Source organism: Puma concolor, chromosome C2, assembly GCF_028749965.1.
Source record: "Puma concolor isolate L17-30 chromosome C2, mPumCon1.1.hap2, whole genome shotgun sequence".
NCBI lineage: Eukaryota > Metazoa > Chordata > Mammalia > Carnivora > Felidae > Puma > Puma concolor.
The window spans coordinates 63,459,242-63,483,139 of NC_141675.1; the positions used below are offsets into that span (position 1 = coordinate 63,459,242).

Consider the following 23,898-nt stretch of genomic DNA (forward strand, 5'->3'; position numbering starts at 1 on the left):
TGGAGTTCACATTCTGAGGCGGAAGAGTGGAGGGAAAACAGTAAAGAAGGTGAACACTTCAAAGATACAGTATGTTAGAAGGTGAAAAGTGCTAAGGGGAAAAGAGAATGCAAGAGAGGGAACCAGAAGGTATCAGGCACTTGGTAATTTGTGCTCAGGGAAGACACTCATATGAGTAAAGACTTGAAGGAGGTAGAATATCAAATCATATGGTATTTGGAAGAAGAGAGTTACAAAAAGAGATGGCAAGTGCACAGGCCCTGTGGCAGAAGCGTACCTGGCACACAAATAATAGGCCACAAGGAAGCTAGTATGGCTGGAACAGAGTGGAATATGGAAGGAGACAGCTCAGAGAGGTAATGGCATTGGGGGGCAGACAGAACAGTTTTATAGGCCATTGTAAGGACTGGTTTTCACTCTGAATGAGAAGAAAACCACTGGAAAGTTTTGAGCAGAGAGGGATAATATCTGACCTACGTTTTAACCTGACTATTCCAGCTACTGTGCTGTAGATGGATTGAGGGAGGGCAAGGGCAAACACAGGGAGCTGTTCAGGAGGCTATTCCAATAATACAATCAACAGGAGGGTAGTGGCTTGGGGTTGGTGGGGTGGGGAGGTAACAGTGGAGTGGGGAGACGTGGTCGGCTTACAGGAATTGGCCAAAGAATAGGGACAAAGATGTTCAAGGCAATGTTGTCTGTAATTGAGAGAAACTAAAAATAACCTAAATGTCTAGTAATAGAAGGCAGGTTAAATTAGGCAAGTTAAATTATGGTACTTTTTTTTTTTTTACTTAAAAACTACAGTTGAAAGCATGTATATTTTTTAAACTAAAAATCTAAGTAATACTAATTTTTATATTTTATTTTATTTTATTTTTGAGAGAGAGAGAGAGACAGAGTGGGAGCCAAGGAGGGACAGAGAGAGAGAGACATACACAATCCGAAGTAGACTCCAGGCTCCAAGCCATCAGCACCGAGCCCGATGTGGGGCTCGAACCCACGAACTATGAGATCATGACCTGAGCCAACGTTAGATGCTTAACCAACTTGAGCCACCCAGGCTGCCCATGAGTAATGCCAATTTTTAATGTTATTCAATTTCCGCAAAGAGGGATATGAGGTGGTTTCAACAAAAGCGTGTTTTTGGACCATGAAAACATCTTGTTTGGTAATTAAAAATACAAACCTAGCAGCATTGAAAATAGAGTTTCTTATTTTAAAAAGATTCAAACAGAAATATGCACTTGCATTTGTTAACCTACGGGACCAGTAATTCATGACTATTTGCTACAAAGCACATAATTCTATTCTTTTACTTTTTTTTATTTTTCATTTATTTTAAGTAAACTTTATGTCTAAAGTGGGCTTGAACTCATGACCCTGAGATCAAGAGTGGCATGCTCTACTGACTGAACCAGCCAGATGCCCCTCTATTCTTTTTTTAAAAACAACTTTTGGTACAGCAGATATAATCGAGAAATCGAGGAAACAAGAAGATTGAAACTTTAAGATTGACTTTGTTCCAAAGCATCTAAGAATAGGCAAAAATATTTGTCTAGGGGTGAAATTGGAAAGTGGATATGCGATTCTGAATCAACATAAGGCTAGGTATCCATCTGGTGGAGGCCAGGAACTCTATCAATGATCATTTATTAATCACACACCATATGCCAAGTACTGTGCCTTGTGCTTTTATGACAATTCCTAATTTTACAATACATAATCTAGGTTCACAAATTTGCCCAAAGTCATTAGCTAAAAAAAAAAAAGAAGAAGAAGAAGGGCTGAAACTCATACTTGGATTGTTGCATTGTCTCATACCAAAACCCATCCTTTTTCGGCTATAATACTCTATATCAGGTAGGGTATCAATCAGGATTTCTTTCTGAGGCTTTTCTTTGGAAGGAATAGTGTATCCATGAGGACTGTATTCAATTGCTTGTAACTATTCAATTGCTTGTAACAAAACCTGACCGAGAGTGCGGAAAACAAGTAAGGGAATTATTCATCTCATGTCTTAAGTGCCGCTCCTCCTTTTTCTGGTGTGTTGCTCTGTGGCCACAAAACGGCTGCACCCCCTCCAACTTCACAACCACCTCAAAGCCGGAGGGAAACAGGAGGAATGCTGTGACAACTGCGCAACGGTCCTAAACAGTAAACTCCTCAGGCCTCGCTAGGAGACTTCCTCCTACATCTCATTGGCCAGAGTTGAGCCACGTGACTGCTCCGCAAGGCCCTCTGGGAAGATGAGCACTTTCGCTCCGCTTACTGCCTCCCTGACCGAACTCTGCGTGCTCTTAGGAAAGTAGGAGAAATGGGTATTAAGAAGGCAGTGAGCAATGACTGCCCCATGAAGAATATCGGACAGAACAAGGATGTTGGGGGAGGAACAGCGACCTCGGAAGTGCTGCTGGATCTAGTGGATTCCAGGGGCTCTGGGCAACTCTGTTGACGAGTTTTCGTGCAAGAGAGGCAAGGAAATGTTCTGAGCAGCCTTGGGCTCAGCTTCAATTCTGTTATTACCGAAGGAGAGAATAGATATTGGGGAGCAACCAAGGGCTCTGCCTCAGTCCCGCCACAGGCCCCTGAGCCAGGGTTCCCCTTGGGAAGGGGTCTGATGTGCACAGTTGTGTGCTCTGGAATCATTTCTAGACAGGAGGGGTCTGGGGCAGGTAACTCAGGCTTTGGGGGATGGAGGGAGAGCAGTAGGCACTCGAGGATACTTGGGGATGCTGGGAGCGTCTGAAGACAAATTCGGTCTCCTGGATTGGCTGGAAAGTGCCAGTAAGAGTGTGGCTAGCCCCTCAAAGTCACCTCTTCCCAGCCCTGTCACTAGCAAGTCTTCATTTTCCTCTTGGATGAATAATAACCCTACCTTGTAGGGTTGGTGCGAGCTTAGTTTGACGTGATGCTTGTCCACCTCCTGTTTTATATACACTCCATAGACGGCGGCTGTTATTTTTGAGAGGAACATAATCTGGCCCCCTCACGCTCGCTGCTCGACCTCAGCTCACATCCTCTCCTCAGCTATGCTGAGTCACATGCCTTTTCTCTATCAGAACGTGCACACCCTGCCCAGCTTTCTGCTTCTGGCTTTGCTCACGGTGACATCTCGGCTGAAACACTTCACATCCTGGAGAATCCTATGGTCCTTTACTACACCAGCTCACCTCCAGGAATTCTCTGGGGAAGTCCTCAGTTCCAGTAGCTTCGCACACTTAAACTTCTGCCAAGGCTCGGTTCTTATTGCACCCTCTGGCGGGCGTTTACTAGATTCCTCGTAGAGCCAGTCCAGGCTTTCTGAGGGGTTAAAAAAAAGGCCCAGGCCACTCCCCTTGTTCAAGGTTCTGCATGAAAAGGAGGAGGAAATCGTGCCACATTTTAAATGTTTAGACGACTGGGAACTTGTAGGTGTTCAACAAATACTTGTTGAATAAATACAATATTTTAGCACCGTTGTTGATAAAAAAAAAGAATGCAATGTAATTGTGCTATTTGCAAATGTGCTATTTGCAGTTTATATAAAACTGTGAATTCATAGTGCACTGCAGGCTTTGCTTAGTGGCATGCATATTTCAGGTTCTGTCACCCTGCGTGTACCTTCATTTGGAGACAACTGCCAATGGCCCTGTCCACCCTACTGGGGACGTAGATTCTCCTTGGGTTGGGGCTGGGGCTGGGGCTTCAACGCCTGGTACACGGCAGGGGGTGTCACTAAGCGGCGAGTGGCTGTAGCTCTCCCCCTTCTCTACCCCTCTCCCAAGGATCCGGGGTGGCGGCTTCCATCGTTTGTCGCCGCCCCACCGGCAGGGGGCGCCCCTCCGGCCAGCCTCCCGGCGGGGTCGCGACGGGGCGTGCGTGTTCAAAGTCGGGCCCCCGCGGACGCCCGCGCTTCCTGGCGCCAGGCGGCTAGCCGGCCGCAGCTGGGGCTTCGGGGCCGGACTCGCAGCCCCCGCCCTCCTCCTTTGAGCGCTCGGGGCGGAGCCGGGCGGGCGCGCGGGGCTCCCGCCCCTCTCTCGGCGGTCACCTGGGGCCGGGCGCAGCAGGTGTCTGGTCTGGCACCCAGCGCCGGGAACGCGGAGCGCACGCCGGAAACCGCTGCACTTCGGGTGAGTGCGGGGGCCGGCGCCCGGCGGTTCGCACCTGCTTGCTCGCCCCGGGGTCCAGAATGGTCAGCGGCGCCCGCGTTTTCTCCGGCGCGCGTTGTGCGCGTCGAGGAAGGAGACGAATTTCTCTTACAGGGATTCAGAAGCTGGGGTTTACTACTTAAGAGATCCTGGAGTGGGGCGGAGGGCCCTTGGCGGAAAGCTGCAGACGCCCGAGCCTGACCGCTTCGGATTGGGGGTTACCGCGTAGCCTTCGCGCCGGCGGTCTGTAGTGGGTTTCTGGTCCGGGGTCCGTGGCTTGGGTTGGCCAGACATTCGCACCCTGTTTCCAGTGGAGATAGCTTTTCAACATACACAGGTGATGTAGAAATGGTCTATGTAATTTTCCTCTCCTGGCACCCAGAGGTGGATGTAATCAGTCACGTACACAGACGCACGTGTGTTCGTTGGGGCGGACTCCGCGTCCCCTCTCTTGGCCCTTCGGCGTTGGGGACCGTGCCCCCGCTCGCGCCGGCACAGAGATTAAGCCCCAAGATTTTTCAGGGCTGTTTGTTCTACGAGACCGTGGTACCCTGGTTCGTTCCTCTATCCTGGCTGGCTCAGAATTCCTTCTAGATAACCTGGGGCTGCTTTCCGGAACTCGTCAGCTGAAGCTCCTTTTTCTCACCTGGGCAGGTGGCCCTGGGAGGCGGCAGCTGGGTCCAACCCCGGAATTCCGGAGGCGACCGCCAGGACCTAGCCCGCGGAGGAAGGTCCTGCGAGGAAACCGGCTCGCTCCGCCCCACCTTTTGCAAAAGACTCGGGTAAGGCTGGGATATGCTCTAACATCATAAATAAACCCACACGGATCAGAATTGCAAAGGACGCGTGCTTGAGTGGCCCTGAGGATTGCTAATCGCTTCAGGTCCAATCGTTTCGCTTGTACTTCTCAGATTTTTTTTTTTCTAAACGTATTTAATTACAAAAATTACTGCTTAATATACGTGTCTGACGTTTTTTAAGCAAGCCTTTAAGGCCGGAGTCTCTTTGCGGTATCCCCAGAGTTGAATCATTGGGAATTTGCCACTAGGGATCAGCGCGGCTGCCGTGGGAATCACGGGGAAGGGGGAACCTGCGGTTTAAACACTGTTGAAGAGACGTGACACAGCATTGCAGTCCGTCTGCGAACGTTGGTTGGATCCTGATTCGAAGGGGAGAAGTTCATGAAACATTGAGCCAATAAAAGAAAGGTGTACTGGTCAGTTGATCGTACAAGTAAATATTAGTTTTGTTTAGTTATTTTTGGTAATGGTGTTAGGATTGTGGTTGTTAAAAAAAAAAAAAAACCCTTTAAAAATACATACTGAAGTTGAAATATAGATGGAGGGTTTGCTTCAAAATAAACCACTTTGGGGCAACACTGCTAGTGGAAAAGTTGAGGGGGGAGCTCCAAAGGAGATTGGCTGTGAGTTGTTAATAGTTGAAGCGGGATGAAGGGTGGGGTATGGAATTCCTTACACTATTGTCTCTACTTTCCTATGTTTGGCATTTCCCTTTAAAAGTAACCACCACCATTGCCAGCGGAGCTTTTGTTTGTTTGTTTGTTTTCCTGACGGTAGGTTGGAAGGCACCACCAGTGAGTGTTTCTAGAAGAGATTCAAGGCCTTCCACAGACCCTCACTCTTTGTAAATCGGGTGTAAAACCTGCCTCTTCAGACGCAGACTCTTTCTCCCTCGTGGGGTGCTGCTTTATTTTGCTCAGAAGGCATAGGGTGTTTGCTGAGTGCGACAGAGCTGAGGGGATCAAGTTGATGCAGGTGGATGCTGGGTCAGCCCTTTTGATACAAAGGGTATTAGCAAGCCTAGGGGTTGAGTTGTGTCCAGACAGACAGGTTGTGTAAAATGTGGTAGCAGTTTTTCTGAGCTGCCCAAATCCTTTCCAAGTTATGCACATCAAGAAACAGCTCAGAGTAGTAAACACAGTACTTATCCATTTAAGATTCGTGTATACTTTTGGAAGCATGGTATATACGTCAGTAAAGAGTGTACATTATAAAAACAAATCACTAGGTAAGTGGAGGTCTACTTATTGCCTGAAAGAGATCTTAACCTATTTGTATTGTCATTTTCACCTTGTTTGCCCCAGACATTATGACTTGAAAGTGTTTAGCAAAGAAGCGACCCCTAAAACATTCTGTGGTGTTCTTTTTCCTTTACCAGAACCTTGCTTTGAAGAAGGGGCTGGGTGGGAGGAGTAATATCTGTATATTCATCCAACTTGCTCATTTTTTTCCTCTAGATTTATTATACAATTCCTGCTCATTCTGTCATGCTTGATTGGTGATTTGGAAACATGGCGATTGCATGAGGGAGCTTTTAAAGTTTGGGGTGGGGAGAGGCATACTCCTGAAAGGTAAAAATCCTTAGTAGCTTCAGCGGAACTGATTTTAATGCCTCTTTGCTTTTAAGAGAAAACCTGTCCATAATAGTTGAAAGTTGAAGTGTTGGTGCTCCTGGGTGGCTTAGTCGGTTGGGCGTCTGATTTCTGCTCAGGTCATGATCCCACAGTTCGTGGGTTCGAGCCCCCCATTGGGTTCTATGCTGACAGCTCAGAGCCTGGACCCTGCTTCGGATTCTGTGTCTCCCTGTCTCTCTGTCCCTTTCCCCTTCACGCTCTGTCTCTCTCTCAGAAGTAAATAAACATTAAAAAAGTTGAAATGTTAGATCAGGCCCCTCAGCCTAGACCTTGCTGGTGTAGTCCCATTCGTGTAAAAGAAGTTGTAAAGATGCTTTAAGTCAGTCAGTTGAGGAAATGCCAAAGCATGTCCCACTTTTGTCAAAGGGTGTGGAAAATAAGAGAATTGACAAAAATCCCCGTGCGTTTGGAAAATGTCATAGTGATGGTACTTCAATGAATGTGTTTGGCCTGCGGCTCAGTTTTCTTTGTGTGAGGAAAAGAAACATTGCAGCTGTTAAGTGACTTGACTTTCTTCCTCGGTTGTCTAAAACAAGGCGTGGAGAGAGAAAGCAGACTTGCTGGGCCCTTAAGTGACCAGGCAGTGACCTAATGTTTCCTCACCTCTGTGTAAGGATGGTGGGATTGGACCCTGGGGAGTTGATTGCTAATCGCTGTTTTAAAGATTGCTAATCGCTGTTTTAAAGATTGCTAATCGCTGTTTTAAAGATTGCTAATCGCTGTGACTCCATCTTCTCCCCACATCCCCTCACGGAAGGGGATAAACACCTTTAGGAAAGCAGATTGCTGCTTTGTTGGCCTCGAAATGAGAGGAAAGGGTGTTGGCAATCAAGCCAATCATACTTTTCTAAGTTGTAAGCACCCTGCTTTTATCTGCACCACTTCATCCCATCCTGTGAGGTAGAGCCCCAGTGCTGGGTGATTATTCTAGTTTCTAACAGATGAAAACCATGACATCTGAAGAAGCTAAGATTAGGCTAAATCGTTTCTTTAGAGTTACGGGGGAAGGAAATTTGACATTTATGAAGAGTTCACGGTAGTCTTCGCACACACGTTTTTAATTCTCACAAATCTCCCATCAGCCCATTTTGCAGATGGCATGGTAGCTAAGTAAGGTTAATGGTGGACTTGGACTCTTGCAGCTAATAAAAGCAGAGCCAGGATTCAAACTCAAATCTGTTGGGTCTTCGCATGGATTCTCCAGCCCCTCCGCTGTCCATACTGCCTTTTGCAGACAGCTAAGCTACACACCCAAGAGTTGGTTAGTCAGTCTAGGCGAACTGTCTTTTGACTACATTCAACTGCCTTGGTTACAGACGGGGTCCGGGCCACATGCAACCAACAGAAGTTTTATCGGGCCAGCAGAAGGTCAAAACAAAACACAACAAAAAACAACAACCCAAAAAACCACTGAATCAGTGTTGAAAATTGGGAGATTTCACATGTGCTGCCCCCAGGAATTCCCAAAGGCAGTTCTAGAGCAGAATCGTGCCCCCCTGTTCCCCTGGCCTCCGCTACTCCCTGAGGCGTCCTCAGCTTTGAGACGGGGCTCCGTCACACTCACAATGTTGTTTCTACAGTGAGCTGTCTTTTTATGCATCTGTCCTAAAGGGGATAACAAAAATAGGTTGAGAAGCTCTTGTCCCAAGAAAAATGGGATAAGCGCATATTCACCTGAGGGAATGAAGAGTCTTGTTTTCTCTGCAGTGTTTCTATGTCAGAAAGATACAGGCTATGTCATCATTTCCCCCACACCCTGCCTGCTGTGCTTATTACACAGAACTCGAGAGTTTCCTACCCCTGCTATACAACCCAGATGGAGTGATGTGTGGGCAAGACACAGAGGAAAGGGGTGCCCCCAATACCCAAACCACTAACTCTCTGTGAGTGGGTATATGGGTCTTGTGCACCAGGGTGTTCCGTGGGGAGAGGACGCCAGCAAGCCCTCCCTCTTTAAGCAGCCTGACACTGGGACCCATGTGGATCCTCCAGCTTGTGCGTTGGCTCTCCATAGCCGCTCTGAGGGTTCCCAGGACTTGCAGGGGCGCTCCCCACTCTCCCATCACTGCCCACCGGTCTGCAGCCAGTGACAGGTCCACTCCTACCCACTGCTTAGGCATAGCCCCATCTGAAGCCTCTGCAGGAATGAGGAAGTGAGGTGCCCACAGCCCAGCCTTTGAGAGATTCCTGTGAGGCAAGTTGAAGGATGGCCTGATTTCCTCATCTTGAAACTTTCAGTTAAGGGTCATGGGACAGATGTTCTCACCTCTGTCCGTATCTGGAGTTTTATTACAGTTGAAGCTTCCTTTCTGATCGTTGTTTCCTTCCCCTGAATTCTGAATGTTCATAGATCTGGGGTGTGGGCAGGGGGCGGGTAGAAAAGAGAAAAATACCCTAAATGAAACCCTGTTGGAGTGGTTTTGAGGAAATGTCAGGTGATGTTTTGAGGCCTTTGTTACTAGAACTGTCAATGTAGGCATGTACTTACCCTAGCATGATAAGAAAGAAGAATGGAGGGCTGCAAGTAGAATGTCTTGTTTAGTTGAAAGTAAGTTGAGAGACTGAGCTGTGTGGGAAATGCTAGAACAGCTGGTTGACTGGATCTTTTCCGGAGAACTCGGATCCAGGTTTGTGGGTGCCTGCTCCCTCAGATAGGTGATTACTAAGGCCCTTGCCAACTGACAGATGGCATGGGAAAGCGGGTTGATTGCTTATTGGCCAGACCAAACAGAGGTGAGGCCGCGCGATCCTGAGTGTGGACTATCACGAGATCACTGTATTATTTCCGGTTCTTCTGCTACCTAGCTGTGTGTCCTTGACCTACTTTTTTCAAACCACTCTGAGCCCCAGTTTTCTCCTGTGTAAAATAATAATACCCATCTTGTAGGGCTGTGTGTATTCCATGGCCCATCAGATGTTATGGAATAAGGATTCACCATGGGTCAGCTCTTACTGTTGTTGGTAGAGCTTGCCTTCTTCAATTTTGCTTTTATTTGTAGGACTTTCCCCCATAGTTTTAGAAGGCAGGCTATAGGGTAGAGATGGTTCCCAGCTCTGATCTCCCTGTTTTCAGAGTGAGCCAAGAGCTGCCCCTCTGAGCAGCCTCATGGCCTTAGAGAAATGTTCTACAGGACAAACCCTAACAGGGTGTTTGGTGTAGCCACAGCTTTGCAATTGATGAAGAGAGCTAGGCCTGAGCCCATGGCTGTGAACCCTGAGCTTTGGCTCTGTTGTTGGGGGATTAAAATCTGCACAGACTCTGGAAAAGAGACGGACTCTCCTGGCATTCCGTGTGGGTGCAGACCCGTCCTGTTGTGGAAGAACAGGCTGATGTCAGCGTGGAATAGGGAGACGCAGGAGTCCCAGCCCCACCTCTGCCACTGCTTTGTGGGGGGGCTCATGGCAGACAGAGCACTCTGCGGCCAGTGCCTCGCTGTCAGCTGGGGATGAGCGGTCCTCGCAGGAGTGTTGTGAGAGGCTAACAAAAATTTTGTGAAATCCTGACACAGGTACAGTGACATACTGTGTCCCACTTGCCCCATGTTAGCAGTGAGATCGTAGAGCAGGTAGACCAGCAGGTTTACCTTTTAACCTGGAGAAGTAATAAAGAGGCTATTAATTTTTACATAGCATTTTGTAGTTTTAAAAAAAGAGCTAATTTGATCATCGACCAGTGATGCAGGTTTATGTATTTGTATTTGTTTCTGTTGCCTTTTGTTGCCTATCAGGAGAGGGACACAAGTGAAGTGAGGTTCAGGCCAGAAACGAACCCAGAAATGGGAACAAGGCAAAGGGCTATTTATTTTGCTTTATTAGAGAAGGTAAACGTGAGTTTGTATTCCTTATGCCCTTAAGGAATCCTGAGGAGCCTGATATCCTGGGGAGGGAAAGGGAGAGATTGATAATTGGGGTGTTCCTGAGAAGCAGAAAACATCCATTCTGTACAGGGAGGCTGAATGGAGGGGTGGCCAGCACCCCACAATCAGCCAAGACGGAGGTTGCTCCTGTTGACGGCTTCTGCCCAGACCTGTTCGTGGAAGTGCTAGCTGGGGGTCAGGGAGAAAGGTAGTGGGCGGTTGGTCTCCTTCCTCCTGCCCCTTGTCCAGACTTGTCGGCTCTGCACTCCAGCCTGCGCTCGTTAACCCATTGCCTTTCTCCTTATTTCTCTTATTCCACTCCCAGCCTGGTGGTCCAGTGAGCCCTCTTACAGCCTCGCGCTCCCACCCATCCCCAACTAATAGGCTCCCAAGCCTGCTCCCTGTGATGAGGTTTTTGGGGTGACCGTGGGGTTCGTGGGGTCCAGAGCGATGACCAAGAAAGAATTCTTGAAGACATCTTTGCAAAAAGGTGATTTTATTGAAGCACAGGAACAGGACCAGAGGGCAGGAAGAGCTGCCCCGGGGCCATGAGGAGAGACTGGTTACATACTACCGTGTTGGGGGAGACAAAGTTCTGGGGAAGTTTCCAGTGAGATTTTCATATGCTAAAGAAGACTCCCAGGATACTGGAGGCCTTGGCTAGTGTCAAGCTAAGGTTATTTTTCCCTCTACAAAGCATTAGCATTAAGACAGTAGGGACTTCCTGGAGGAACTTGTTACTCTGCTAGCCTCAGGTATTTGTCAATGGGCTGCAGGTTATAAGGAAATTTAGTTCGATCTGCCATTTCCTTATGCCTTTGTTTCCCACATCTCCATGGAGGGGTGATGGAGACTTGGGTCCTGCGGGACTATGATCTCTATCAGTTAACCATTTGTTTTCCACCTTCCCTTTGTTCTTGGGCCACCAGGAGTGCCCGAGGAATACCACACATACTCCACCTGGTGGGGGGGGGGGCAGTGTTTGTGGCCTGTTAGCTTGCCTTATGCTCCCTCATCACCTGTAACCAGCCCTTGAATGGGTTTCTCTCTGCTGCCACCTCCATTTTCCATTGGTATCCTTGCATCCATGATCGTAATCACATGCAAGCTCCTTCCTGTCAATTTGCTTTTATTCTGGAAAGGAGAAAGGAAAAAAAAATCCTCTATTACCCCACTATTCAAGGACCCAAAGACATGAACGTTTTGGTGTATTTCTTGCCAGTTTTGTTGCATTTTACTATTTACTTTTTAAAAAAATAATTTTAACATTTTATAAACATTTAATTCATTTTATGTTAGCATTTAAACAAAGTTCTCATACTGTGATTAAAATTTATCGTTCCATTTTTCATGTGTTTATAAATATTATAAATATTATTTGTAATAATTGCGTGCTATTTCAGGCTTTTTTTTTTTAAGCCATCCTCTTAATATTAGAGCACTAGGTGGTTGCTTATTTTTTGGTATTGTAAATCATTCCAAGTTGCATTACATAAACCTGTGATTCTGTGATATAATAAGAAATAAATATATTTGGCCTTCATCCAAGGTTCTGGTACCAAGCTCCTGGTGAGGGGAGTGTCTTTTGTTATTCAGAATAAGTACCTTTCCATTACACTCAAATTTATGCTAATGAGGCAACTCTAAGGGCTGGTTGCCAGGGGAGCCAACCATGTGATTAGAGGGGTGGGACTTTCAGCACCGTCCCCACCCCCTTCCCCTCAGCACCCCCCCGCCCAGGGGGCTGGAGATCATCTTAATAACTAATGGCCAGCTATTTAATCAGTCATGCCTATGTAATGGAGGTTGGTGATCCATCAAGATGCTGGGAGGATGATGTGCCCAGAGTGGGCACAGAAGCTCTGCACCCTTTCCCTGTACCTTGCTCTGTGTATCTCTTCCAATTGGCTGTTCCTGAATTGTATCCCTTATAATAAAACAGTAATAGTAAAGTGTTGGTCTCAGTTCCAAGAGCTGTTAACAAGCCCGAGGAGGGGGATGTAGGCACCCGCAATTTTTAACTTGGTAGACGTGTAGGTGACAACCTGGCCTTGTGGCTGGCTGGCATCTGAAGTGGGAAGCAGCCTTCTTGTGGGGCTGAGCCCTCACCCTGTGTGGCCTCTGCTAACTCTGGGTGGTGTCAGATCTGCTTGGTGTGGAAAACCTCACAAGTTTGGTGGTAAGATGTGTTATGTGTGGGGACAGTGCTTTTTACCTTCTGATTCCATTTCACATTATTTGGAATGGACTCCTGTAAGAATAATTACCGAGTCCCAGGTTTTGAATAGTGAGTTTTCTTTCTGATTACAAAAGCAATGAATTTTCATTGCGAAGGATCCAGTGAGTGTAGGGGGTGTAAAAAGTAAATGCGCCCATCCCGTGACCAACCAGAAAGTCACTGTTGGTGTAGCTTCTCTGTCCTGCAGGATGTGTGCATCCACAGCTTTGCTTGTCCACGTGTGGCCCATGGACAGCAGCCTGGACATCGCCTGGGAACTTGTTAGGAATGCAGAATCTCTGGCCCATGCCAGACATTGAATCAGGATCCATTTTTTTTTTTTTTTTAATTTTTTTTTTCAACGTTTATTTATTTTGGGGACAGAGAGAGACAGAGCATGAACGGGGGAGGGGCAGAGAGAGAGGGAGACACAGAATCGGAAACAGGCTCCAGGCTCTGAGCCATCAGCCCAGAGCCCGACGCGGGGCTCGAACTCACGGAGCGCGAGATCGTGACCTGGCTGAAGTCGGACGCTTAACCGACTGCGCCACCCAGGCGCCCCAGGATCCATTTTTTAACAAGACCCACATTCAAGCTTGAGAAGTGTTGGTTTACAAGGCCGTGATCCTACCAATCACAGGGTTCTGGCATTGATTAACTCTGATCTGTGTATATACACACGTTTTTCCTATTCACCCAGTATTGAGATGGTACTCTCTGCCACTGGTTTTCAGCCTCCCAACCTCTCTGCCCTAAGACCGTCTGAGGACAAGCGCTCACTCCCCTCAGTAACACGGATTCCAGGATCAGCAGAATCTCTGGGAAGCAGGGGGAATACCACGATGCTCCCCTGTGAGAAGCCCTGATATATACAGCTTTTAGCTTGCTTCTATCATTGAACATCATATTGTCAGCATTTTCTAATACTCTTTCCTGCAAAGCTTGTCTTTCATGTCTGCAGATAGTGTGACTATCATAATTCATCTGACTACTTCCCTGCTTTAGGCATTTAAGTTTTTTTGATTCTTTTGAGGGAGGAGAGTGTTCTGTAGGCTATTATAAGTATGCTCTAGTGAGCTGCTCGTACAGTACTTCCTTCCTTCAACTCTGATTATTTCCTTATGATAAATCCCTGGAGTGGAGATAACTGGGTCAAAAGCCACGAACATTTTAAACACTCTTTAAAAAATCTACCAGGAGTGTAGGAAGTACCCCGACACCGAACCGTTCTGCGCAGTGGTTAGTGTGGTCTGTAGACAGACTCTCTGGGGAGCAGAGGTCATGGCTCATTCAGCATCACCCCTCCAGGCCTGGCTTAGACCAGACTCTAGGTTATGACTCTAAGGGGGGTTGGGAGAGTGGAAGGGAAGTTACTGGAAGGGTGGTGGCTTCCTGTGGTGGTGGCCTTCCCTTCCTCCTAGCCTGAGGCTTGAGTTGTAAGAGATGCCACAGCTGTGGCATCCAGAGATGCCTGGATCTGGCCACAGCTCCAGGTCTATCTTACAATGGTGAGGGGCAGGGTGGGGGGGTGGGCTGTGTGTTTATGTGTGTGTGTGTGTACATACATACGTACCTGTAGTTGAGGCCTGACTCTGTTGGACTTGACTGGCCCTTGACTTGGTTTTGCTTCTTAAGTCTCAGACTATTAGGCTGTCTAACACTTTTTCTTCCCATGACTAGACCAAGAAACTCACATTAAGCAAACATTCTGAGAGGTACACTAGGATTCTGACATAAAGAAAAAGTGAAATATCAGCATTGTAATTGAGTTGCAATTTGGACTTGGATGCCTGGAAAATATTTTTGGCCCTCCATAAATATTTTTGAAGTGAATGAATGAATGAATATACAAAGAATAAATGAGTCTGATTCTGTTTCCATAACATACAGAAGTTGAATATATATGTGTGTATTATATGACATAATTAAAGCATTTAAAAATGAGTATTGAATCATTAGCCACTCATTTTTATTAACTATTTGACATGTTATGATTTCCAAATAGACACACACATAACCATACCTTCTGGAAATAAGTGTGATTGATTGATTCAGAGTTTGTCTAATAGTAAAGTTTTTATAGAGTTTTGGGAGGAATTTGTAATCATTTAACAGTTTATTGAGGTACATACAGTAAAATTCACAGATCTTAAGTGTTGTGTTTTGATCAGTGTATGCACCCATATAAACATCCCAGTCAAGATCCAGAACATTTTCATGCTCCAGAAAGTTCTCTCATGCCCCTTTGCAGTCAATCTCCCTACCCTAGAGGCAACTGCTGTCCTGATTTCTAGTGCCATACATGAGCATTGCCTGTTCTTTTTTCTTTTTTTAAGTTTTTTAAAATTTATTTTTGAGAAAGAGACAGTGTGAGTGGGAGAGGGGCAAAGTGAGAGACACAGAATCTGAAGCAGGCTCTAGGCTCTGAGCTGTTAGCACAGAGCCTGATGTGGGGCTAGAACTTGTGAACCATGAGATGGTGACCTGAGCTAAAGTTGGATGCTTAACCGACTAAGTCACCCAGGCGCCCCGACTTTGCCTGTTCTTGAACTTCACATTTATGAAACATAATTTACATTATATATAAATATAATATTTGTAAATGGAATAGTATACATTAGAACAAAACTGCCTTTTGTCAACAGGTTTTTGAGATTCATGCATATTTTGTGTTTCAGTAATTTGTTTTTTATTAATAACTAATACTCTTTTTTTCAATATACCACAATTTTTCCATTCTCCTTGGAAGAGCGTTTGGGTTGTTTCCAGTTTGAGGCCATTATGATGAATAAAGCTGCTATGAACAATCTTGTACAAATTTTTAAAACAAACTGTTTTAGGGGGGTGTAATTTACATGCCATAACATCCATCCATCATAAGTGTACAGTTCTATTATCCTTATAGACTTTTACACCCATTACCTCATTCTAATTTTAGAACATTTCTGTCACTCCCAAGGTTTCTTCATGCCAGTTTACAGTCAGTCCTCTCCTCTAAGCCAGGACAGCCATTACTCTTTCTGTCTCTCGCCTTTTTTGGATATTTCCTAAAAATAGAATCCTAGAATATGTAGTTTTTTTGTGGCTTCTTCCACTTAGCATTGTAGTCTTGAGGTTCGTCCATGTTGCCATATCTGTTAATAGCTTGTCCCTTTGTAGTTGATAGTATTCAGTTTCATAGATATACCATATTTTGTTTATCCATTTACCAGTTGTTGGACATCTTAATTGTTTCCAGTTTGGGCCATTATAAATCATGTACAGGTGTTTGTGTGGACTTATGTTATTTTTCTTGGGTAGATTCTTAGGAGTGTAATTACTGGATCATATGGTAAGTTTAACCTTTTAAGAAACTGCCAAACTTTTCCCAGAAGTGGCTGTTACAATGTTAGAGTCTCACCGTCAGTGTATGAGGGTTTTGATTTCTCTACATTCTCACCAACACTCAGTATTGTTAGTGGTTTTGACTATAGCCATTCTAATGGATGTGTGGTGATAATATCATTGCAGGTTTTTTTTTTTAATGTTTATTTATCTTAGAGACAGAGCATGAGTAGAGGAGGTACGGAGAGAGAGGGAGACACAGAATCTGAAGCAGGCTCCAGGCTCTGAGTTGTCAGCATAGAGCCTGACATGGGGCTTGAACTCATGGACTGTGAGATCAGGACCTGAGCTGAAGTCAGATGCTTAACTGAATGAACCACCCAGGCAACCCTCTCATTGCAGTTTTTAATGTACGTTTCCCTAATGACTAATGATGTTGAGCACCTTTCCATGTGCTTGTTAGTCACTCATGTTATCTTCTTTGGTGAAATGTTTAGTTAAATCTTTTGCTCATTTTCGGGCACATGGGTGGCTCGGTTAAGTGACTCTTGGTTTCAGCTCAGGTCATGATCCCAGGGTCATGGGGTCAGCCCCATGTCAAGGCTCATTGCTGAGTGTGGAGCCTGCTTAAGATTCTCTTTCTCTCTTTCTCTCTCTCTCTGCCCCTCTCCCCTGCTCTCACACTCTCTTAAAAAAATCTTCTGCTCATTTTTAAAATTGGGTTGTCACTGTTCTCTTAGTTTCAAAAAACTTTAAATATTTAAAATATTTAATAAAAATTCAGTTTAAAGTCTTTTAAAAAGTCTTTTATCAGATATATGATTTGCAAATGTTTTCTCTGAATCCATGACTAAGCTTTTTATTTTCTTAATGATGCCTTTTAAATAAAAAAACTTAAATTTTGATGAAGTCTGTTACCTGTTTTTTTTTCTTTTATGGTTTGTGCTTTTAATTAGGTATCTAAGAAATATTAACTAACCTCTTACAAGCCTTTTTTTTTTTAGTAGACTTAATCTTTTAAAGCAATTTTAGATTTATAGCAAACTTGAGCAGAAGGTACAATTGCCAAAGATTCCCAGTATACCCCCATATACCCATATACCTCCACACATGCATAGCCTCCCTGGTTATCAGCATTCCCGTATCAGAGTGGTACATTTGTTGCCATTGTTGAACCTACATTGACACATCTATAATTGCCCCCAGTCCACAGTTTACATTACAGTTCACTCTTGGTGGTATATATTCTGTGAGTGTTGACAAACCCATAAAGACATGTATTTACAGTTACAGTATTATACAGACTGATAGTAAAAATGCTCCGTGTTCTACCTGTTCCTTGCTCCCTCCTCTCTATCTCCTGGCAACCACTGATCTCCATAGTTATGCCTGTTCCAGAATATCATGCACTTGGAATCACATAGTATGTAGCCTTTTTAGACCGACTTCTTTCACTTAACAATATGCAGTTTTTCTCCATGTCTTTTCGTGACTTGATAGTTTTGCTTTGTTTTTTAAGCCCTGAATAATAAAGGTTTATCCAAGGACATTTTGGTTGCTTCCATATTTTGGCAATTTGAGCAGTCTTTTGTGTGGACATAAGTTTTCTTAAAAAAAAATTTTTTTAATGTTTTATTTATTTTTGAGAGAGAGAGCGAGAGCGAGCCTGTGTGTCCATGAGTGGGGGAAGGGCAGAGAGAGAGAGGGAGACATGGAATCTGAAGCAGGCTCCAGGCTCCAGGCTCCAGGCTCCAAGCTGTCATCACAGAATCCATCGCAGGACCCAAACTAACAAACAATGAGATCATGACCTGTTGATTAACACATATTTTGTATGTTATATGTATTATATACTGCATTCGTGCAGTAAAATAAGCTAGAGAAAAGAAAATGTTAAGAAAATCATGAAAGAAAATACATTTACAGTACTGTACTCTATTTATTGATAAACATAAGTTCCTGTTGTTTGCGTACAAGATGAATCATCTGTGTGTCAGTACCTCCATCAGTATTGTCTTATATGGTAAAAACACTCTAGCTATTGTACGTATTACTAACACTAGATGTCAAAAATGAAAGGTAATGTGAAAAAGAAATTGTGTTTATTTACAGGTATAACGACTAATGCATTGATAACACAAAGAAGCAACAATATGATTGCTTTATGGTAGGTAGCCTATACACTAATGAATGAATCGTTATAAAATTTTTTTGGCATACAGTATTATAGTCCTATTTGTATGACAGTGTTGAAAACATTGTTACATTTTTTTTTTTAAACCGCTTACCTGTAATGATAGGCTGATACATAATTTCTCCAATCAGGAGAGAAAGGGGCATATTGTATGGTAGAGTTATTCTTTGAAAACAAAGTTTAGAACAATAAGAAAAATAACACATTATTAATTTTATATTATCACTCAGCTTATGCCTATGTAGAAGAGGCTGTCTACAGCCTCGCCTTTCATACAAGTCTTGTACGCGATGTTTTACGTGATGAATACTTGGGTGGTGATGACGAGGATATAAAAATGTGTGATACAGTTCTTGCCATATAGTTACTAGATTTTTCACACGAAGACACTTTTTCCCCAAATACATATAACATAAGCTTATTAACTGGATGTCATGATGATTATTTACTGTTCATTAAGTGGAAGTAGACCATGATAAAGGTCTTCATCCTATCATTGTCACATTGAGTAGGACGAGGAGCGAGAGGAAGGATTGGTCTTTCCTGTCTCGGGTGGCGGAGGTGGAAGAAATGGAAGGGGAGTCGGGAGACGCAGGCACACTTGGTGTAGCTTTATGGAAGTACATCGTATTTTCTGTCTGATATTTTTTGCTTTTTCATTTCTCTACAGATGTTTCTATATGGTACCAATCCTCCTACCACCAATTTGCTTTAGCTTCAGTTCTCGTATCATAGAAGAGTCCACATCATAAAAGTAGATAGCAGTCTTGAATAATCAGAACACTTCTGCCCGATTGTCTACTGTCCATTTATTTTCTGGCACTGCTTCTTTTTCTTCCTCGTTGACAATGGTTCGGAAGCACTCCAGTCATTTTCTGTTAATTCTGCAGCGCAGTGTCTGTTAGCTCTTCAAAATCCATATCTTGAAACTCTTTAGTCCCACCTTTTTTTTTTTTTTTTTTTTTTTTTTTTGCCATATCTGTAGTTTCTGTCTTTGGCTTTGTTGTAAATCCTGTGCAGACATGCTCAAACTGCATCTGGATGAAGTTTTCTCCAGCAGGAATTTGTTTCAGGCTTGATGGCATTTTCATGGGTTTTTCTTTAACAATGATGGCATTTTCAATAGTGTAATCCTTCCAGACTTTCATGACATTCTCTCCATCAGAGTTCTCTTCCATAGAGTACCATGTGTAATGAGCCCTAAAGGTCCTTATGATCCCCTGATCTAGAGGCCGAATTAGACACGTTGTGGGGCGCCTGGGTGGCGCAGTCGGTTAAGCATCCGACTTCAGCCAGGTCACGATCTCACGGTCTGTGAGTTTGAGCCCCGCGTCAGGCTCTGGGCTGATGGCTCAGAGCCTGGAGCCTGTTTCCGATTCTGTGTCTCCCTCTCTCTCTGCCCCTCGCCCGTTCATGCTCTGTCTCTCTCTGTCCCAAAAATAAATAAACGTTGAAAAAAAAAAATTTTAGACACGTTGTGTTTGAGGGCAAATAAGGGACACTTTGATCCCTTGGTGTTGAACTCCTAGGGTTGTAAGTGACCGTGGGCACTGGCCAATATCAAAGGAACTTTAAAAGGGAATCCTTTATTGGCAAGGTACTTCCTGACTTCAGGGACAAAACATTAATGGAACTGATCCAGAAAAAGGGCTTTTGTTGCCCAGGCCTTCTTATTGCACAACCAAAAGACTGGCAGCTGGTGTTCATCTTTTCCCTCCAAGGCTTAGGGGTTAACAGCTTCATAGATATGGGCAGTCTTTATCATCTACCTGACTGCATCTACACAAAAAGTAGCGTTAGCCCATTGCTTCCCGCCTTAAATCCTGGTTCCCACTTCTCTTCCTTGCTAGTAAATGTCCTTTGTAGCATGTTTTTTTTTTTTTTTTTTTTTTTCCAGAATAAGACACTTTTGTCTTCATTAAAAGCTTGTTCAGGGGCTGCCTTGGGTGGCTCAGTCAGTTAAGTGGTCCACTCTTCATTTCAGCTCAGGTCATGATCTCATGGTTGGTGAGTTTGAGCCCCACATCTGGCTCCACGCTGACATCCTGGAACCTGCTTGGGATTTTCCCTCTCTCTGCCCCTCCCAGGCTTGCACTGTCTCTGTCTCTCTCAAAGTAAATAAATAAACTTAAAAAAAAAAAACCAAAAACTTGTTTAGGCAGATGTCCTTTCTCCCCAACATTTTTCTTTATGGTGTCGGGGAACTCATCTGCTGGCCATTGATTGGTCTGCAGAGGCTACTTCTCCTTTTATCTTGACATTTTTTTAAAGCCAAACCTCTTTCTAAAATTATCAGACCATCCTTTGCTGGCATTAAACTCTCCAACTTGAGATCCCTTTACCTTCCTTTTGCTTTCAGTTGTCATATATTTTTTTTTCTTGAATCTTTTTAGAGTCTGTACGTAAGCCTTTTTTATAGCAATGCTCTACCCACATGAAAGCTGCATTTTCAATACAAGATAAAAAGGCATTTTGCAAACAGTGTAAGATTTTGAACCTGCTGGTGTGACTTCACAAACTTCCCTCCCCTCCCTTCCCCTCCCCTCCCCACCTCCCCTCCCTCTCCCTCCCCCTTCCCTCCCCCTTCCCCTTCCCTCCCCCTCCCCCTTCCCTCCCCTCCCTCCCCCTTCCCTCCCCTCCCTCCCCCTTCCCTCCCCTCCCTCCCCCTTCCCTCCCCTCCCTCTCCCTCCCCCTTCCCTCCCCCTTCCCCTTCCCTCCCCTCTCCCCTCCCCTCTCCCCTCCCCCCTTCCCTTCTCTCCCCTCTCCCCTCCCCTCACCCCTCCCCCCTTCCCTTCCCTCCTCTCTCCCCTCCCCCTTCCCTCCCCTTCCTCTCCCCTCCCTCTCCCCTACCCTCCCCACCCCACCTTCCCCTCCCCTCCCCCTTCCCTCCCCTTTCCCCTCCCCTTTCCCCTCCCCCCTTCCCCTTCCCTCCCCACCTTTCACTCCCCTTCCCCCTTCCCCTCCCCTCCCTCTCCCCTCCCCTCCCCTCCCCTCTCCTTTCCTCCTGAATTCAGCCATCTTGACACAGTGGGCAGCCGCAGCTGCAGACCTCAGTCTCCAGTATGTATCAAGCAAGCCAGCTCATTCTTGCAATATCGTGACTTCTCTCTGCTTCTTGGGAGCACTCCCAGCATCGCCGGTGCGCTTCGTATGCGTCCCGTGGTGTTATTGAAGATTTACGGTATTGCGCTAAACACGAAAAATACGTGAGAACTGTGAGAAATCACTTTTTACTGCGACGTGCATTTCATTTCACTGGAGAGGCACGCTGCTCACGCGGAGATGGTCAGCGTCACGGGGCGTCTTAAGGGGATACTTGCAACCCTTGAGCCCACCGCAGACGGGGATGGCTGTGAGGTGATGACATCGTGCAGTACGTACTACAGGTGGTTTTATGCAGTTCTGATTCCATGCCGCATCTTTGTGCTTGTTTACGTTTCTCTCGACAGCAAATGGTGCCATGTTAAGTGGCGGTTAAGTTGAACTTGTTACAACAAATTTGTGGATGTTTTATGGTAGCAAATGATAAAACTGACGAGTATAATACATTTTCATATATTTTATGCATTTATGACATACCTGACTTTCTCTTGATTTTTTCCGATATTTCTAGCCTACACAGTTTGTGTCTGAGTTTTTTCAAATCGTTGCAGACCTCCAAAAATTTTTTTTGTATGTTTATTGAAAAAAATACCTGCATGTAAGTGGGCCTGCGCAGTTTTAAACCCTTATTGTTCAAGGTCCACTGTATATAAACACGATCTACCATGCGGCGCCTGGGTGGCTCCGTCGGTTAAGTGTCCAGCTTCGGCTCAGGTCATGATCTTGCGGTCCATGGGTTTCAGCGCTGCCTTGGGCTCTGTTCTGGCAGCTTGGAGCCTGGAGCCTGCTTGGGATTCGGTCTCCCTCTCTCTCTGCCCTTCCCCCCACTCACACTCTGTCTCTATCTCTCCTTCAAAAAAAAAAAAAAATTAAGAAAACAATATTTAAACATGATCCAGAAATAGTTTTACTTTCCCTTTCTAATCTCTGTTGGTTCCCCCCGCCCTTGCCTCACTGAACTGACCAGAACATCCTAAAATGTTGGATAGAAATGATCAGAGAAGATATTCTTGCCTTTTTCCCAATTTTCAGGGGAAAGTGGTCAGTCTTTCACAATTAAGTATGATGATAGATCATCATTTCTCAAGTTCTTGAGGAAATTTCCAACAATTCTTACTTTGCTGAGAGGTTTTTGTCATGAATGGGTGTTGAATTTTGTCAGAAGCTTTTTGGGCACCTCTCAAGATTATCCTATGATTTGTTTTCCTTTATTCTGTTAATGTGAATATGTCTCTTATGTAGGGCACCTTTTCCTCAAATTAATGAAAAAGTATTCGGGAAAAAACTATTACTCAGTTTTAACACATGAACATTTTGGCATCATTCATGGAATATATGTTCAGGAGCATGATTTAGACACTTTGAATCACATAATCTCCATAAAATACTTTATAAACTAAAAAGCACCATGTATGTTTAGGTAGAATTATTTTACTTAAGGGATCTGCCTGCTCCCCAAAACTTGCCTTAATCTCCGAAACTTCTACCATTAGTGTTATGCTTTAAAAAAAAAAAAATCAGTCTGAGGAGATGTGTATGTTGTATTTTCTGAATCCCAAGGGAATGGAAACAAAGCAGGCAAGTGTTTATGGTAGTAGAATAAGCTGGCGCAGAACTCAGGTGCTGTTGTGGTTGGCCAGGCTATCCCAGGTTGTGTGAGGTCGAGAAAAGGCTGTCCCTTGGGCAACTGGCTTGGTTCATATTTTCAGCAATGACAAATGGAGCCATGGTTTTAGAAGCCGTGGACGATGGAACTTAAGGAGTGTCATCTTCTCTGGTTGTTGAGTCATCCCAGGAGCTGCGTTCAGTAGCTTGGGACTTCCGAGTAAGGTCTCAGGAACTACAGAGCATATATTTGTGATTAGTATTTCCCAGGTCATTAAGAGCAAAACTAAAGTTGATGACAGTCACTGAGAAGTAGGAAGCCGTCTCTAGTTCCTTAGTCCTGTGATGACTTAACCACTTTTATGAGCATGTTTGCTCAGCAGTTATCTCATCTGTATTTGGACATTTCTCGTGGTGGTGTAAACACTAGTTCCCAAATGAACATATCCTTCTTTCGAACAACTCCCGTTCTTAGGACGCTTTCCCTGTTGCTATTATGAGTCCCTGTCCTAGATTTAATTTCTTTAGGTACATTGATATCTTAAAGTTTGGTACCAAAAAATGAATAACTAATACAAGGTATAGAAGTCCTTTTTCCATAATTCTGAGATTTATACTTGTATTAATTATCTGTTCCCTCCAAAATGATGAAGAGCTGAATATATGTGTAGAATCTTCAGTAAATAAGACACAGTCACATTGTGAGGAAAAGATACATTAAAATATACATCACCAGAATGTTAATTTACTATATTTAAGCAAATGTAGGACATTGGGTAAAAATTAATGTGGAAAACTGAATCATATCAGTATAACCTAATTTTTTTAAGAATGTTGGAAGGATCTGGAGGAAGCAGGGCACATATGTTTTGACTTTCTCATACTGTTGATTTAATTATGAAAAATGTAATCATGAGCAACCCAGGGAAATGTAGTTTAGGTCAGATGATACCACGATTAGATGGTGGGAAGGTCATACAGAAACATTATTAAGGATATGGTGCTGGTGTGGATAGCTTTGATCAGTTACAACC

The 23,898-nt window shown here is 44.6% G+C and overlaps 1 protein-coding gene across 3 annotated transcripts in view; it reads left to right on the forward strand.

The window, feature by feature from the left end:
- Positions 1–3,485: 3,485 nt before the first annotated feature.
- The window catches only part of GPR160 (G protein-coupled receptor 160), a 94,796-nt gene continuing 74,383 nt past the window's right edge, over positions 3,486–23,898 (forward strand). For 2 of the 3 annotated variants that reach the window (XR_015240116.1, XR_015240117.1), the window contains exons 1-2: positions 3,489–4,112; positions 4,785–4,912. Coding sequence is in view for 1 of the 3 variants with exons in the window: in XM_086674700.1 (XP_086530826.1) it covers positions 3,570–4,112; positions 4,785–4,912; positions 5,179–5,251 (744 nt within the window). In the remaining 2 variants the exon portion in view is untranslated. Of the gene's footprint in view, positions 4,113–4,784; positions 4,913–5,178; positions 5,369–23,898 lie in introns of those variants that run through there. The other variant, XM_086674700.1, reaches the window with a different exon arrangement.